Source organism: Vulpes lagopus, chromosome 6, assembly GCF_018345385.1.
Source record: "Vulpes lagopus strain Blue_001 chromosome 6, ASM1834538v1, whole genome shotgun sequence".
NCBI classification, from domain to species: Eukaryota; Metazoa; Chordata; class Mammalia; order Carnivora; family Canidae; genus Vulpes; species Vulpes lagopus.
In genome coordinates, this window is record NC_054829.1 from 24,390,047 (window position 1) to 24,404,703 (window position 14,657).

Consider the following 14,657-nt stretch of genomic DNA (forward strand, 5'->3'; position numbering starts at 1 on the left):
AGTCCCTTACATCACACCCCCGTCTGCTGGCAGGTCGCATCTCCTTGCAGCCAAGATCTGGAAAAGACCGTTTTGCAGGACTCTTAACTGGCCTTCTCTCAGCCCCTTCAGAGCCAGGTGTTTTCGCACAGAGAGCACGCGGAGGGGACTCCCTCTCCTCCCCAAAGCAGCACTGCTTGCTGCAGCTGCAACAGATGTTCCTGGGCGCGCTGGCCGGCCACGGTTCTGTGGGAGCCAAGAGCCTGAGCAGCCCGGGAATTCTGGGCTAACGCTCAGCCCTGGCATGGTCCCCTCTCTTGCTGACCCCTCCGGTCCAGGCCACCATGACAGATGCTGGGAACATATGCCGGGAATTAATTCGCCCCTGTCACAGCCACAAGAGGGCCAGCCGCTTGCTCCGTCTGCTTCCACCACCCTTGCTTTTGGATTTCTACCTCGCCAAAAGAGAAATTTGCCTTTTCCTTCCTCCCTTGCTCCTCACCCCCCTCCTCTGGGCTTTGTCTTCATTATTCTGAGCCCACCGCCAAAGGTATATGACTCCCAGAGAACCCCCGCCTTCCCCAATCTTGAAGAGGCCCAGAAGAAGCCCAGAGTCACTCCTCCTAGCTTCTGTCTCCAGAGAGCTTGTGTCCCAACCGTGCTGGAACTGAGAAGTGGCTCCCCCCCACCCCCACTTTGCTGAAGGGAAGTTTGTCTCTTTCTTTTAGGAGCCATGAACCTTATCACACTCGTCCAGTCTTCCCTTACATCTAACTCAAATCACTGTTACTGCAATTGAGCACCACGCAGCTGAACTTTAGGGAGCATGTGGAGGCTGTTATGCGTCATCTTCATTCTTTCCTCTAAGGGGAGGTTGGGAGGAAAAGAGCCAGATCATTAAATATTTTAGGCTTTGCAGGCCACATGGTCTCTGTCACAACCAAGTTCTGCTTTTGTAACACAAAGGCAGCCATAGACAACACACAAACACAAGAGCGTGACTATGTTCTAGGAAAACATTTATAAGAATGGTGGCCGGCTGGATTGGCCCGGGGGCTGCAGTTTGCAGACCCTGCTCTAAGCAAACCAACCCCACCTCTGTATTTCAAGGTGGACATTCAAAGTTTCCCCCTTTCCCCACTTTCATCTCCACTTCGCAACGTCTGGTTTGGAGTTGTTCCCACTCATCTGGAAAGCCTCTGTGGGTTTTCGAAACCAGTGCTTTGAAAACAGAGATGAGACCTGCCTGTTTCTCTACTAGTTTGTGAGCCCCTTGGGGTCTCGACCATGTCTTATTCGACAGGGAACTCCTGGCATGTGCAAGGGGCTCTACGGGATCTCAAACACCCCTTCTTCTTCTTTTTTTTTTTTTTAATTTATTCGAGAGGGAGAGAGAGAGAGGAAGAGAGAGAAGCAGGCTCCGTGCAGGGAGCCCGACGTGGGACTAGATCCTGGATCTCCAGGATCACGCCCTGGGTCAAAGGTGGCGCTAAACCACTGAGCCACCCGGGCTGCCCAAACAACACCTCTTCTTACCCTGAAGAAGCTGATAGGCTGGGGTGGGGAGGGGGGACAGATAGAAGTGCTCTGCATTCTCAAAACAGAGCTAAGCTCAACCACAGGAAGGAGGAAGGGAGGAGGAATCAGGAGACTGGCCAACTATAAATTCACTGCCACCCCTGAAAAACTTGAGGAAAGTTAACAACAGCAACAAATCAACTACTTAATTAATCCTGATACCCTAAAGCACTGACAGACAAAACTGATGCCCTGAAAAACAGTTTGGCAGCTTCTTAAAAGTTAAACATAAATAATTCTGCAACTACTCCATCTGCTCTTTAACATTTTTTTCCTGAAGTTTTACATAAACTGTTTTTAAGTAAACTGGGGAGGGGGGGTACATAAACATAAACACACCATATGACCGGTGATGGCACTCCTAGGAATCCACCCAAGGGAAATGAAGACGTGGGTCCTCACAAAGACATGTACGTGAATGTCCACAGAGGCGTTATTCATAACAGCCCCAAACAGGAAACAACTCGAGTGTCCAGCAATGCTGCAAGGTCAAAGAGTGTGGGGTGCGTCCGAACAGAGGGGTACCCTCCAACCATCAAAAGAACAAACTACTGACACATGCTATGGTATGGGTGGACCACGAAAACATGAAGTGAAAGCAGCCACACTCAAAAGACCACATATTATATGAGTCCATTTATATGCAGTTTCCAGAAACAACAAATCTTATATGGGCAGAAAGCAGATCAGTGATTGCCTAGACTGGGAGTGGGAGCGGGGATTAACTGCAAACGGACACAAGGGAATGCTGTAGGTGATGACAGTGTTCCGAAACAGGGTTATGGTGATAGTAGCACAACTTGGTAAATTTACTAAAATCACTGAATTGTGTACTTTCAATGGTGACTTTTAGGCACGCATATTGTACCTTAATAAAGTTGCTATAAAAACAAAACCCCGGTGCCAAACCATTCTCCTATCCATGGCGAAGAAAGAATGCAGGAGAGGAAGTGACGGAGCTATCCCCTAGCAGAATGCAGGGGTCGTTGCCGTAACATACCCAGTGGGACTTCCCCTACGTTCACTTTTAGGAGTCCATCCAGTTCTAAGATCCAGCAGTAGTCAGCTTTTACCGGGCATCACTATGCTAAGAGGACAGTACTAACATCATTTCCATTTTACAGATGAGAAAACAGGATCAGAAAGGGAAATCAGCTCACTCAAGGACCCACAGCTCCCGAGTGGGAGAGCTGAGACCCATGCCTGCCTGATTCTGGAATCTGTGTTCTTGGCTCCTGCGCCGCCCTATCCCCATCTCCCCTACCCCTCGCCCCTGCCCAGAACCCATTCCCCCGTGACTCTCTGGCCCCTGGGAGAAAAGCATAGCCCTGCTTAGGCAAAGCTGAGCAAGGATGCTAAGCTTTCTCATCTCACTGTAGCAAACACTACCTTTCATTCAGGTCTCCAGCACCAGGGTCCTTAAGCAAGAAGGGCCCTGATTTACGTAAGCCGCGCATTTTGGACAAGCAACACTGAGCAGGTGCTAGCATCAGTGTCTGTCTGGAGCACATAGTCCCTAAGGCCTGCCTGGGCTGTCCTGGAGTTCAGCAAAGATGCACCAACAGTCGGGGAGAGAGAGAGAGGGCCTCAGGTTCAGCCACAGGCCTACTCAGATGAATTTCCTGCTTGAGCTTTTCATCAGAGCTGCAAGTTTCCCGGGAGCGCTTCACGCAGGAGCCCGACAACACCACCACCCTGGCCACCCACACACTGGTGCAGCCAGGCCTGGTGGGGAGCTGGCAGGTGCCTCCTGACCTTCCGTCGGTGGCCCACAGAGCTCATTGTTCTCTCCCGCAGAGTTGCATCAGCTGTTCTGCTTCTTCTAGGCAGCTTTGAGTTTTCCAAAGGGGGCCTGGCAAGGCTGAGGAGGCCTGGAGGTGCTGGTGTCCCTGGAGGGAGTGTGCCCCAGGCACCCCGAGGCCACAGGTGCAGCAAGACAGAGCATCTCTTCTCCCCATGCCTCCTCCCCACCCAGGCACGCCGACCTCCCACTGCTACTCAGGCAAGCTGGCGCCTGTACCCCAGCTGGCTCTCCAAGGACTGTCCTCTCCCCCTAGAACACTGTTCCCTCCAGTCTTGTCCCCACTCCTGCACCTTCTCGGGTCTTTGCTCAAATGTCACCTTCTCAGTGAGTCTTCCCCTGACCACCCTACTTAAAAATTGCAACCCCCTGATCCCAGCATGCCCTTCCCCACTCCAGCTGCGTTTTCCTCCAGAGCACCCATCGCCGTCTAATGTGCTACGTGTTTGACTTGCTTATCCAGTTCCCCCACCCCCACCAGATCTAAGTGTTATGAGGAATGGGAGTTTGGCTTGTCTAGTTCTCTCTGCGGTCCCTAGAACAGAGCCTGGCACGTACCAAGCAGCAATCAGTAGAACAAACTTCTGAGCACAGCCTGGCCTAGGAACGGCATCTGGGCAGCTACTGTCCGATGCCAAAGACACCACAGGGGATTCTATGAGGCCAGCTGGGACTTCTCAAGCCTGCTCAGAGGGGACACGAGGCAGTGTAGGAGAGATGCTGCATGAAGGGAGCAGCAGTCGGGCCTCCCCAACACACTGGTGTAAAACCACCCTGTGGGTACCTGTAGATGCCTGTCCATCGTGTCACACCTCTCTGGCCCTCCTCTAGGGAGGCCCTCTGAGTCTGGGCTGGGCGACGCCACAGCCTGGAACATAAGGAAGGTAGCTCAGGGGCTGGAGCAGAACTAGACATGGACATAGGTTCTGGGACCCCCAGTCATTGCCCAGGAACTCTCAAGACGTGGCTGTCAGATGAAACCCAGACAGGTGACAGGAGACTTGAAGGGCATCCATGGCCTGAATCTGACTCTTGGCTAGACTTAGCTCATAGGACTTAAGAGCCGCTCCTCACCCAGGTGTGCGGGCTTCATCCTTACCTCACTGGGGCTGGGACTCTGGAGCTCACATCCAGGCCTGACAGGAGCCCTCTGCTCTGTGGTCATTCCGTGCAAAGCAGGGAGGCCTGGTCTGGGAGGTGGAGGGCGGTGGGTGGGGGGGCAGGCAGCTTCTCCACCACACGGCTAATTCTGTCTGCTGTATGCTAGATTGTTTCCCCCAGCTGAAGGCAGCAGCGGATGCCTTTTAACACAGCTGTGAAAAGTACCGGGGCAGCCCGGGTGGCTCAGCGATTTAGCGCCTGCCTTTAGCTCAGGGCATGATACTGAAGTCCCGGGATCCAGTCCCACACATCGGGCTCCCTGCATGGAGCCTGCTTCTCCCTCTGCCTGTGTCTCTGCCTCTCTCTCTCTCTCTCTGTGTATCTCTCATGAATAAAGAAAATCTTAAAAAAAAAAAAAAAAGTATGGAGGCATCCTCTACCTTGGTTTTGAGTTCCAGCTCTGTCACTAAGTAGCTGGATAATTTTGGACAATCTCTTTACCTCTTTGAGTCTCAGTTTCCTTATCTGCAAAATGGAATAGGAACATCTGTATTTCACCAGGTGGTTGTGGGGATTAAGCTAGATCATTGGTACATGCTTGAGCCCAGCGCCTGGCATGTGGGGAAGGCTGAGTACATGTGAGACCTTGCTGCTGTTGCTATCAGAAAATAAAGGCAGGAAGGAAGTCAACCCCTAGCCACCTGTTCAGGCTGGCCACAGACCTTCAAGTCCAACAGAGTCCTGAGGCAGCTGAATTGGCCAGTAGTTAAGGTTCTAGAAATGCCTTTCTCCTTTGGGTTTCAGAATGGTGCTCAAGAAAAACCAGAGTGGGTGGAAACTTCTTGGTGACCATGGGAATTATTCCAAAGGAGGGGCTATCTGGGCTAAGAGTGTGACTCTGGAAAAGAAGGAAAAGGGGCCCCAAAGCCACTAAATCCCTGAGTTTATAATTAACAGCCGCACACTCTCTTTGCTGGCTCTGGAGCCCTCACGGCTCACAGGGAAGGCCACTAGTAGTCATACAAAAATAACCCCCCAGTGGGTTTTTGAAGTGTTGAGCCTCTTTGTTTTACTGAATTTTAATGAAGGGCTTTCCAGGCAGGATAAGAGCAGCACTCAGCACTCCCCATGGCAGAGGAGTAGGGCTTAGTAGGCGGCTGCCAGCCAGCCTGTACGGCCTCATCCAAAGTGGCACCGAGGAGAGGCGGGCAGGGAGGAGTCCCTGTCCTCAGATGACAGGTCTTGGGGGAGAGGGAGAGAAAAACAAAAACAAAAGATGTCTCTGTTTAGAAAGAAGGTTGGGCTCTGCTCCAGATATTGGCACAGTTTGGAAACAGGCAGCGATGATGCTTGGGGGAGCAATGGAGACAAGCAGTTATGGCTCTGAGAGGTCAGAGGGAGTCCCAGGCTCCCTGAGAGAGTGCTTCTGTGGAATGCTCGGGGCTGCCAAGCTGGCCCCTGCTAATGAGAACCAGCATTGAGGCTCTGGGAAGGGAAGGGCATGCCTTGGGAACCCCAGGCACTGGCTGCAAGAAGAAAGGAGAAAGGGGGGCGGTGCTGTCAGGAAAGCCCCCAAACCCCCGCTGTGAGGAATGGGTCACCTTATTGTACCCACTTCTTGCCATTGTCAGCTAAGCTGCCTGCCAGCATGACTTTACTGACCTCACTGAACATGCCCAGTGAGGGTGCACCCTGCTGGGTCCTCCCCGGGCCCCAGCAGGTAGAGGCTTACAGCCTCCCCTACCCTTGTTTCCAGGTGCTTCCAGGTGGACAGATGCTCCAGGGAAATGCCTTGGCCTCTGTGAACCTGAGTCATGCTTTCCCTTTCACAGTGGGGGTGTACCCATCAGACCTCCTTCATTCTTGATGAATCTTTCCAAGAGGCTGCTGGAAAGAAATGGAAGAGATGGCCACAGAATAAAGCAATTTATTACAATGGAATGATCCAACGTGGTCTGCTGAAAATAAGCATTTTTATTACAAAACAATCCATATAAAAATTCTAAGCTGTTTGCAAGCTTCTTTAGTCTCAGGCTTATCGTATTTTTATCAAGTCCAAAGCAAAAATTACTCTGTGCAGGGAGAGCCATCTGTTGAGGCCCAGGGGCTCAGGTATGTGCGGGCTGTCCCATGGGATCCTCCTTCTCGGCCTGTAGCAGGTCCCACTCGCTGAGGAGCTCGGAGGACACCTCAGTGTACAGACGGTCCCAGTCCCAGTTGACGTCATCCTGCCGGGAGAGGCATCGCTGGGGTAGGGAGAGGGCCTTTCCCTCCATCACAGCCAACCCCCAGGCTCCCCGTCCAGCCCCCTATGGGCCCCCATGAAGGCAGGGCTCACGCTGGGGAGCCAGCTGGTCACAGGAATGACAAGGCCCAGAGAAGGAGCTCCTGCTGCTACTCACTTCTCGGACTTCATGCTCTGGTGCAAGGACTTTGGTGAGGAGCTTCAGGTCAATCTCTCCATCCTGTGAATGCAAACAAACCAACAGATTAGCTTGTGCACCCTGGGTGGGGGCCTCTGGACAACTATCTCTTGCAAAGTTGGTAGGGGCATGTGTGGTAGGACTTGCCCACCCAGACCTGCAGAAATGACTTAAGAAGAATAAAAATGTGGGACGCCTGGGTGGCTCAGCAGTTGAGCGTCTGCCTTCAGCTCAGGGCGTGATCCTGGAGTCCCAGGATCAAGTCCCACATAGGGACATTGGGCTCCTGCAGGGAGCCTACATCTCCCTCTGTCTATGTCTCTGCCTCTCTCTCTCTGTGTCTCTTGTGAATAAATAAGTAAATTCCTTAAAAAAAAAAAAAGTAAAGTAAAAATGTGGGTGGACTGCACAGACCCTGAGGGAGGAAGGAACACTACAGCATGTCTTTGGGCAGGACATTCTTTGCAGGAAGGTCAACACCAAGAGGGCAGGGAGTGACAGCGACAGAGCTCCAGAACCACAGGATCTATTGATGCCTATGGGCAGCTGTGGAAGCAGGCGGGAGCCTGGCGCCAGGAGCCACGGGGATAGGCTGGGTCCAGGAACGTCATGAGACCTGAGGGTGGTGGCTCCAGCAAAGGGACTGCTGCCAGGCAGCCTCAGAGACCTGCGGAGGAGATGCCGCCTGGAGCCTGCCCCTCTGGACAGACGCTGTCCCACTCACCAAGGTCTGAAAGGCTGCATACTTCATGAGGTCATTGTCCAGGTCGCGGTAGGTCATCACTCGGTTTACCTGGATGCTGTAGGAGAGAGAAGTGAGGTGCAATCCCGGGCAGACCGGTCCCGGGAGAGCTGCTGGGCCACCATCCCACCGTCCCCTCATGGCAGCTGGGAAGGACCAAAATGGGAAGAATAAGCCCAGTAAAACGGGAACCCTGGCATGGAACCCATTACCAGGAATACCTGCTCTCCACGCAGGGGGCAGCACCCCTGCACACAGGGCTTGGAATGTATTAAGTCACATGTTTGCTGTCTCCTGATATCCGCATACTTAATGTACCTGGGAGGGGCGGCCACCTGCAAAGCAAAGTCTTCTTCCTGTACATCTTCCAGATCCGGAATAACAGGAATATCTGCAAGGACAGGAGGAGGCAAGACTATCAGCAGCGCACACCGGGAGGGATCTTGCCCAGGTCCCCGTGTATTACTTATGGCCTTCCACATGGCAGCTGGGGGGCTGCAGGCTGGGGGCATGACCTCTCGCCCTCAGGGGCTCCCAGTCTAGGGCTGTGTGCTCCTGCAGCACAAAACCAAAGGCAGACTTCAAAATTTCTGAATCCCAGGCCCTCGCCCAGCACCTGCTGGATAGAACCTCCTGGGTAGGGCTCAGGATTCTGTATATTTTTCTCTAAGATTTCTTTGGTGATCCTGTTGCATGCTCCAGGTCAGGAGCCCTGGGAGTGGATCTCCCAAGAGAAATGTAAAGGAATGAGAAGACAGTCCAGGACTGCACTTGGGGAAGTTTATGTTGGAGGAGCTGGTGAATGAGCTGGGCTCAGCCAGAGACAGAGGAACAGTGAAAGTGTCGCCCAGTGAGGTGGATGTCACTATGAGCGTACTGCCTCACAAACAAGGTCCACATGTGCATTAGCTCATCGAAGTCTCTGCAATCATCACAGATCACAGCCGTCATGGCCCTGAGCCTGACTCCAAAGGACATTTTACACCTAATGATATGACCTGGCTCCCTAGGGCTGTCCCCGGGCTGTCTCCACTTGCCAGGTCTGATATAATATACAATGCTTGTTCTAAAGATGACACTTCTCTCGTGTCACAGAGATTTCCCTTCTCTAAACTCTCCATAGGAGACAGACATCCAGACAGAGGAGGAGACACGATGCTACTTCTGATGCTACTTCTCTCATCAGTCGAACAAACTCATGCAAATGGAGAAGCCGAGAGATAAGCAAATTAACTGTGGTGCCTTGCTGAAATAGCCCATCCTGTCATGAACCTAAAGCAGCATTTCCTTTTCCAAATGAGCCTCACTGACTAGATGAGGGGTTTTGTTTGTTTTAACCAGTCGGAGTAAAAAAAAGCAATGGGGCAGAAAAAAAGACAAATGGAGAGAGAGAATCCTAGAATTCCCAATCCAACTGCAAACAATGGATGGAGAAGAATCCCAGTGAGGACAGCATAGTGAAGAAACCCTTCGTTTTGCTTCTATGGATTGAATTCGGTTTTTTAAAAAATTTTTTAAGGATTTTATGTATTTATTCATGAGAGACACACACAGAGAGGCAGAGACACAGGCAGAGGGAGAAGCAATGCAGGACTCAATCCCAGGACCCCGGGATCATGACCTGAGCTGAAGGCAGATGCTCAATTTTATTTATTTTTTATTTTTTATAAACCATAGGTTCCTTCCTTTAAATAAAGATTTTATTTATTTATTTATGAGAGGCACAGAGAGAGACAGAGACACAGGCAGAGGGAGAAGCAGGCTCCCTGCAAGGAGCTCGATGTGGGACTTGATCCTGGATCCCAGGATCATGCCCTGAGCCGAAGGCAGATGCTCAACCACTGAGCCACCCAGGCGTCCCTCAATTTTTATTTTTATTTTATTTTATTTTATTTTATTTTATATTTATTTATTTATTTATTTATTTATTTATTTATTATAGTCACACAGAGAGAGAGAGAGAGAGGCAGAGACACAGGCAGAGGGAGAAGCAGGCTCCATGCACCGGGAGCCTGACGTGGGATTCGATCCCAGGTCTCCAGGATCGTGCCCTGGGCCAAAGGCAGGCGCTAAACCGCTGCGCCACCCAGGGATCCCCAATTTTATTTTTTAAAAGAGACACAAAATCATTCCAAGAACAGCTAGGAAGACCTTTGCCACTTTCAGGCTATTCATTATTTAGGCTTTGCAATTGCTCTACTCTAGCTATGCCCGAGTATATAAATGTCAACTCGGAGCCTGGTATCTTTATCATTGCTTCCTACTGCAGAGTTACAGATGCTGAACCTGGAAAGAGAGGGAGGAAGTGTGTGAGGGAGAGACAGAGACAGAAAATAAGACTGAGGGAGAAAGAGGGTGATTAAAAGAATAAAAAAGGGGTTTTTTTTGAAGATTTTATTTATTTATTCATGACACAGAGAGAGAGACAGAGAGAGAGGCAAAGACATAGGCAGAGGGGGAAGGGAGGCTCCATGCAGGGAGCCCGAAGTGGGACTCGATCATGTCCTGGGCTAAAGGCAGGTGCTAAACCGCTGAGCCACCCAGGGATCCCCTTCAAGAGGGTTTATAAAAGAAATGGCTGATAGGGGAAATAAAGAACACTCGCATGTCACCCCCAGAATGATAAACCACATTCAGCAAGCCCTCCGTCCAGAGCACAGCTGTGCAGAGCTCAGATTCTTCTCTGTCCTGCTGGAGAATCAGAGATGGAGTTCTCTGAGAATCTATCTCTTACGCAAATAGGAACTTAGCTTTCCTGTTCACTCTGGCTCTGCGTGATTAATACTGTCCATGGCGAGAGTTGGGGATGGTACTGTCCCCAAGTCCAGGCTGAGTGGGGCTCCCAGGCCGCAGAGACTGCGCAGATCCTGCGGTGGGGCAGGGAGGAAGCTGGCTGTGCCACGCGCCATCAGCACTGTGACAGTTTTGGAGTGAGCCAGTTAGCTGCTCCTGGCTCTCCAGCCTGAGATGAATATTCAAAAGGTGGTAAGAGAAGGCCCCCTGCTGGGTTTAGGGCTCAGGATGGGGTCTTCCCCAAGTCCCCTTCCCCTCCACAGTGCTAGCATTTGGGTCCTGTCAACTCTGCCCAGCTCCTCCCAGCTCTGAGGAACTGCACTGCTGCCCAATGTCCACTCTGACTCCCCGCGGGCTTCCCTCTTCATCCCCACCCCCCTCCTCCAAATGTGCACAAAGGAGTGTGGGGCTGGCCCATCTGTGACAGATCAGAGGTCAGCCCAGGCCTTGGCAAAGGGGCCTCTCAGAGTGGCACTGGTGAGGCTGGCCACACAGTGGGATTTCTCTCTAATTGGAAGCCTGGTGCCCAACAGAACCCGGTGAACCGCCGGAGTGGGACAGAGCCAGCGATGACAGCCAGGCTGAGGCGAGCTGGAACATTCCGGTGCAGTGACAGCTTGAGCCATCGCAGCAGAGTTGGGGAGTCCAACTCCCGGCCCCCGTGGAACAGGTGGCCGTGGAGCAGGTTTGGGGCAAACTTCAAAGAACTTCACAATTTTACAGTTACTGATTTACTATCACAAACAAGGACTTACGGATACTTCACTTGTTCCTGGAAATTTTTGTCCTGCCTTTCTCCTTCCTGCCCTCCCCCTACTTCACTCACACACACACACACACACACACACACACACACACCCATGAACAAACCTAGAAAAAAGAAAACAGACTTGAGAAATCTGCTTCTTTGCAAGATTATCTACGTGGAAGTCTCAGTTACAGCTGCTTGGCCTGAAAGTCTGGGATTGGGGATCCAGGCTGACTCAGGACATCAAATGTAACCTCAGAGTGTTACTAATGCAATGTCAACTATGTCAACTATGCTCATTTTTTTAAAAAGTCAGAGGAATATAAGAGTCTGCTCTAGTGGTACTGAAAAGCTACCACTATTTTAAAAAATGTAATAGTTTGATAAACTTTATTCTCATTTTGTTCCATGCTGCTAAGAGGAAGAACATGCAACAAAACAGTGAGTGGGTTAATTGTATGGGTAGGAGGTCCACACCATGGTTAAAAGCGCAGGCTCGGGAAGGTAGGGTGGCTGGCTTCCATTTCTGGCTTCCCCATATACCAGCTGTGTGACTTTATCCTCTCTGTGCCTCAGTTGTTTCATCTTTAAAGTGGGGATCATAATGATACCTACCTCCTATGGTTGTTATAAGTATTAAATGCAAAAATCTTCATAAAATAATCTTTAGAATAAACACTGTGCTCAGTACATAAGGAGTAGATAAAGTGTTGAGCCTGGAGAAAAACTATATGGCTCTTCATCTTCTCATTTACTCTCACCCATTTTGCAGGCGAGAACAGTGAGGTGCAGCAAGATGAAGCAGCTTCATGAGCAGAGATCATCAGTAATGGACAGCACCAAGCTTCCAGCTCCAACCAACCATAGCCCTGTGAGCTCACCCTCACCCACTTGTGGTTTCTTTGCAGAGGGATGAGCCTAGACAGCTTGTTACTCAGCCTGAAACTCATTGTCCTCTGCTCTGGGTACTTCTCTCGATTCCAAATACCACAAACCAGCAAAATCTCTCCCTCACCAGACATCCCCACTTGTTACTTCTCTACAGCAAGGTGGAAGGCAACAGAATGGGAAGAGTGCACCAATGCTGGAGCCCTGGGGCCTTGTCCCCGCCACCCATGCTTTACTAAACTGGTCCCCTGGAGGGGACTGAGCACCTTGGACAGTCTCAGGAAGGGGGAGCAAGACAGGAGCGCTCTGATGTCTCCAGTGGTACAAGAGTAGGCGCCTGCCTCCTCTATCTCAGCTCCACAGCACAAGGACACCCCCAACCCCATATAGAAATGGACGCCCCCCACAGATCACCCCCTGTATGCAGAATGTCCCCCCTATACAGACAGCCCCTGTATACACAAAACCCCCTGTACTCAGACCACCCCACCCCACCTCGTATACAGACCCCATCAGGTGCTTCTCCCTTTCCCAGCTTCGACCCCTCCAACTAGACAGGTTTTCTTTGCTCTCTGCACTTGCTCCCTGCCTCTTCTATAGCCATCTCTCCTGCCTGCTCAAGCTGCTTGTCTGTCCGATGTGTCGCAGGCTAGCCACACGGTGGGGAAACAGCATTTGTTTGCTCGTTCGTGCGTTTGTCCCTCCATTCGTTCAAGGAGTCCTGACTGAGCAGCTGCCGTCGGAAGGTGCCAGTAACAGCAGCAAATCAAGCACAGTCCTTGTCCTCACAGGGCGTTGGAAAATAACAGGGCTGAAACCACTAATTGTCTTATTTTTTAAAGGTGAAATATTCTATGTGGTAATAATTCAAATGCTACAGAAAAGTTTAAAGTGAAAATTTTCCTTTTCTTATATAAGCCCTAGTCTGTCTCCCTAGAGGTGCTATTAGCAATTTCTGGTATATATTTACTGAAAAGAATGCATGCAGGCCACAGCACATATGTCCTTTAAAGGATGCTTGCAAATGGGATCACTTTACACAGGCACTGTTCTGCAACTTGCTTTCTTTTTCCGTACATATACTGGTATATCTTCTTCTTCTTCTTTTTTTTTTTTAAGATTTTATTTATTTATTCATGAGAGACACACAGAGAGAGACAGAGACATAGACAGAGGGAGAAGCAGGCTCCTTGCAGGGAGCCTGATGTAGGATTCGATCTCAGGACCAGGATCACGCCCTGAGCCAAAAGCAGATGCTCAACCACTGAGCCACCCGGCGTCCCTGTTACATCTTCTTCTTGTAAATGACCACCAAGTATTCTATGGACTGAGTGCCCCATAATGCATTTAATCTGGTTCAGAGAAGATCTCATTTAGAACCTTGGAAGGTGGTGAGGTGGGGTTGGGAAAGGTCTCCGAATGAGGGATGATGAGCTCAAAGCCGAAGGATAGATAGCATTCGACCAGGCGGGGGATGACCTTTGCAAAGGTGCTATGAGGTGAGAAGTAACTCATGAGCCTGAAGAAACTGGAGGAAGGCCAGTGTGCTCAGTACTGGGAGAGCAGCATGTGGCGAGGCAGGAGAGAGGGCACCTGGTGCCAGGGGAGGAAGGACCCACATCGACCAGGCAGAAAGCACGGACAGGGTGCCTGTCTACACAAGACCCCTTCCAGGGCACATCAGGGGAAAACCAACATCACCGAAGCATGGCAAAGCTGCAGAGGGAGGGACTACACATAAGAAAATAGTGATAATAAAAGCGGAATCAGGAAAATGTATATCCCTTCCTTTGTGAATCCAACAAGTAGAATTCAGAGCTTTCTACTTTGTCTTTCCGTTATACTTTAGGGCCACAGGATGGACCTCACTACCCTGTAGTGGGTAGGGTTAAGTGAAATTTGCCCTAGGTCTGCCCCCTAGATGGTGAACCAGCGGAGGACAAGAAGCACATCCCAGTCACTGCATTCCCAAGGACCAGCTAACCAAAGGACAACTGAACAGAACTGAATCAATAGATTCCCCTCCAACTGAAAGTCCCACACAGGGAAGAGCCACATCAATCTTCTCTGTATCGTTCCAATTATAGTCTAAGTGTCACCCAGCCCTACAATTGCCTAAGTAGGAGTGATTTTATAAACAACCAGGCACAATCCTTGGATACTTTCTGGATTTGATAACATCAGAGCAAAGGTTTTGCTTCACTTGACAGCTGCAGGGCCTAGCTGGGAAAGGCTGGGCATATGCAAGAAACAATGGATGAGTGGGCACAAAATCACAGGGGAAGAGTCATTCAAATCTGGTCCACGTGGATCACCAGGCTTTCATCCTGAGGCTGGGTCACATCGCTCTTCGCCAACCTCCCTGTGTTTCTTCCTTCTTGGATTTCTGGAGTGCCCCGCTATTCCACTCCATTTTCTGGAAGCTCCCGGGAAAGGTTTGTTAAGACACAACCAACAACAGTAACAACTTATTTCAAAGAGAGAGACTGACAAATGGGAAACTCGTTATGATATTGCAACACCAGTCTACCAACAGATCTACCCAGCAAACCAGCTACCAGAGGAAAGCACAGAATGAGGGGTGCTGATATAAATAATAGACAC

The 14,657-nt window shown here is 50.6% G+C and overlaps 1 protein-coding gene across 1 annotated transcript in view; it reads right to left on the reverse strand.

Annotated features, from left to right (window-relative positions):
- Positions 1-6,370: 6,370 nt before the first annotated feature.
- IFT43 (intraflagellar transport 43) overlaps positions 6,371-14,657 on the reverse strand; it is an 81,286-nt gene continuing 72,999 nt past the window's right edge. Inside the window, exons 6-9 of the mRNA XM_041759944.1 lie at positions 7,943-8,015; positions 7,607-7,682; positions 6,862-6,924; positions 6,371-6,687 (exon numbers count right to left, since the gene is read on the reverse strand). Of these exons, the coding sequence (XP_041615878.1) occupies positions 6,568-6,687; positions 6,862-6,924; positions 7,607-7,682; positions 7,943-8,015 (332 nt within the window). The 3' untranslated portion in view covers positions 6,371-6,567. The remainder of the gene's footprint in view (positions 6,688-6,861; positions 6,925-7,606; positions 7,683-7,942; positions 8,016-14,657) is intronic.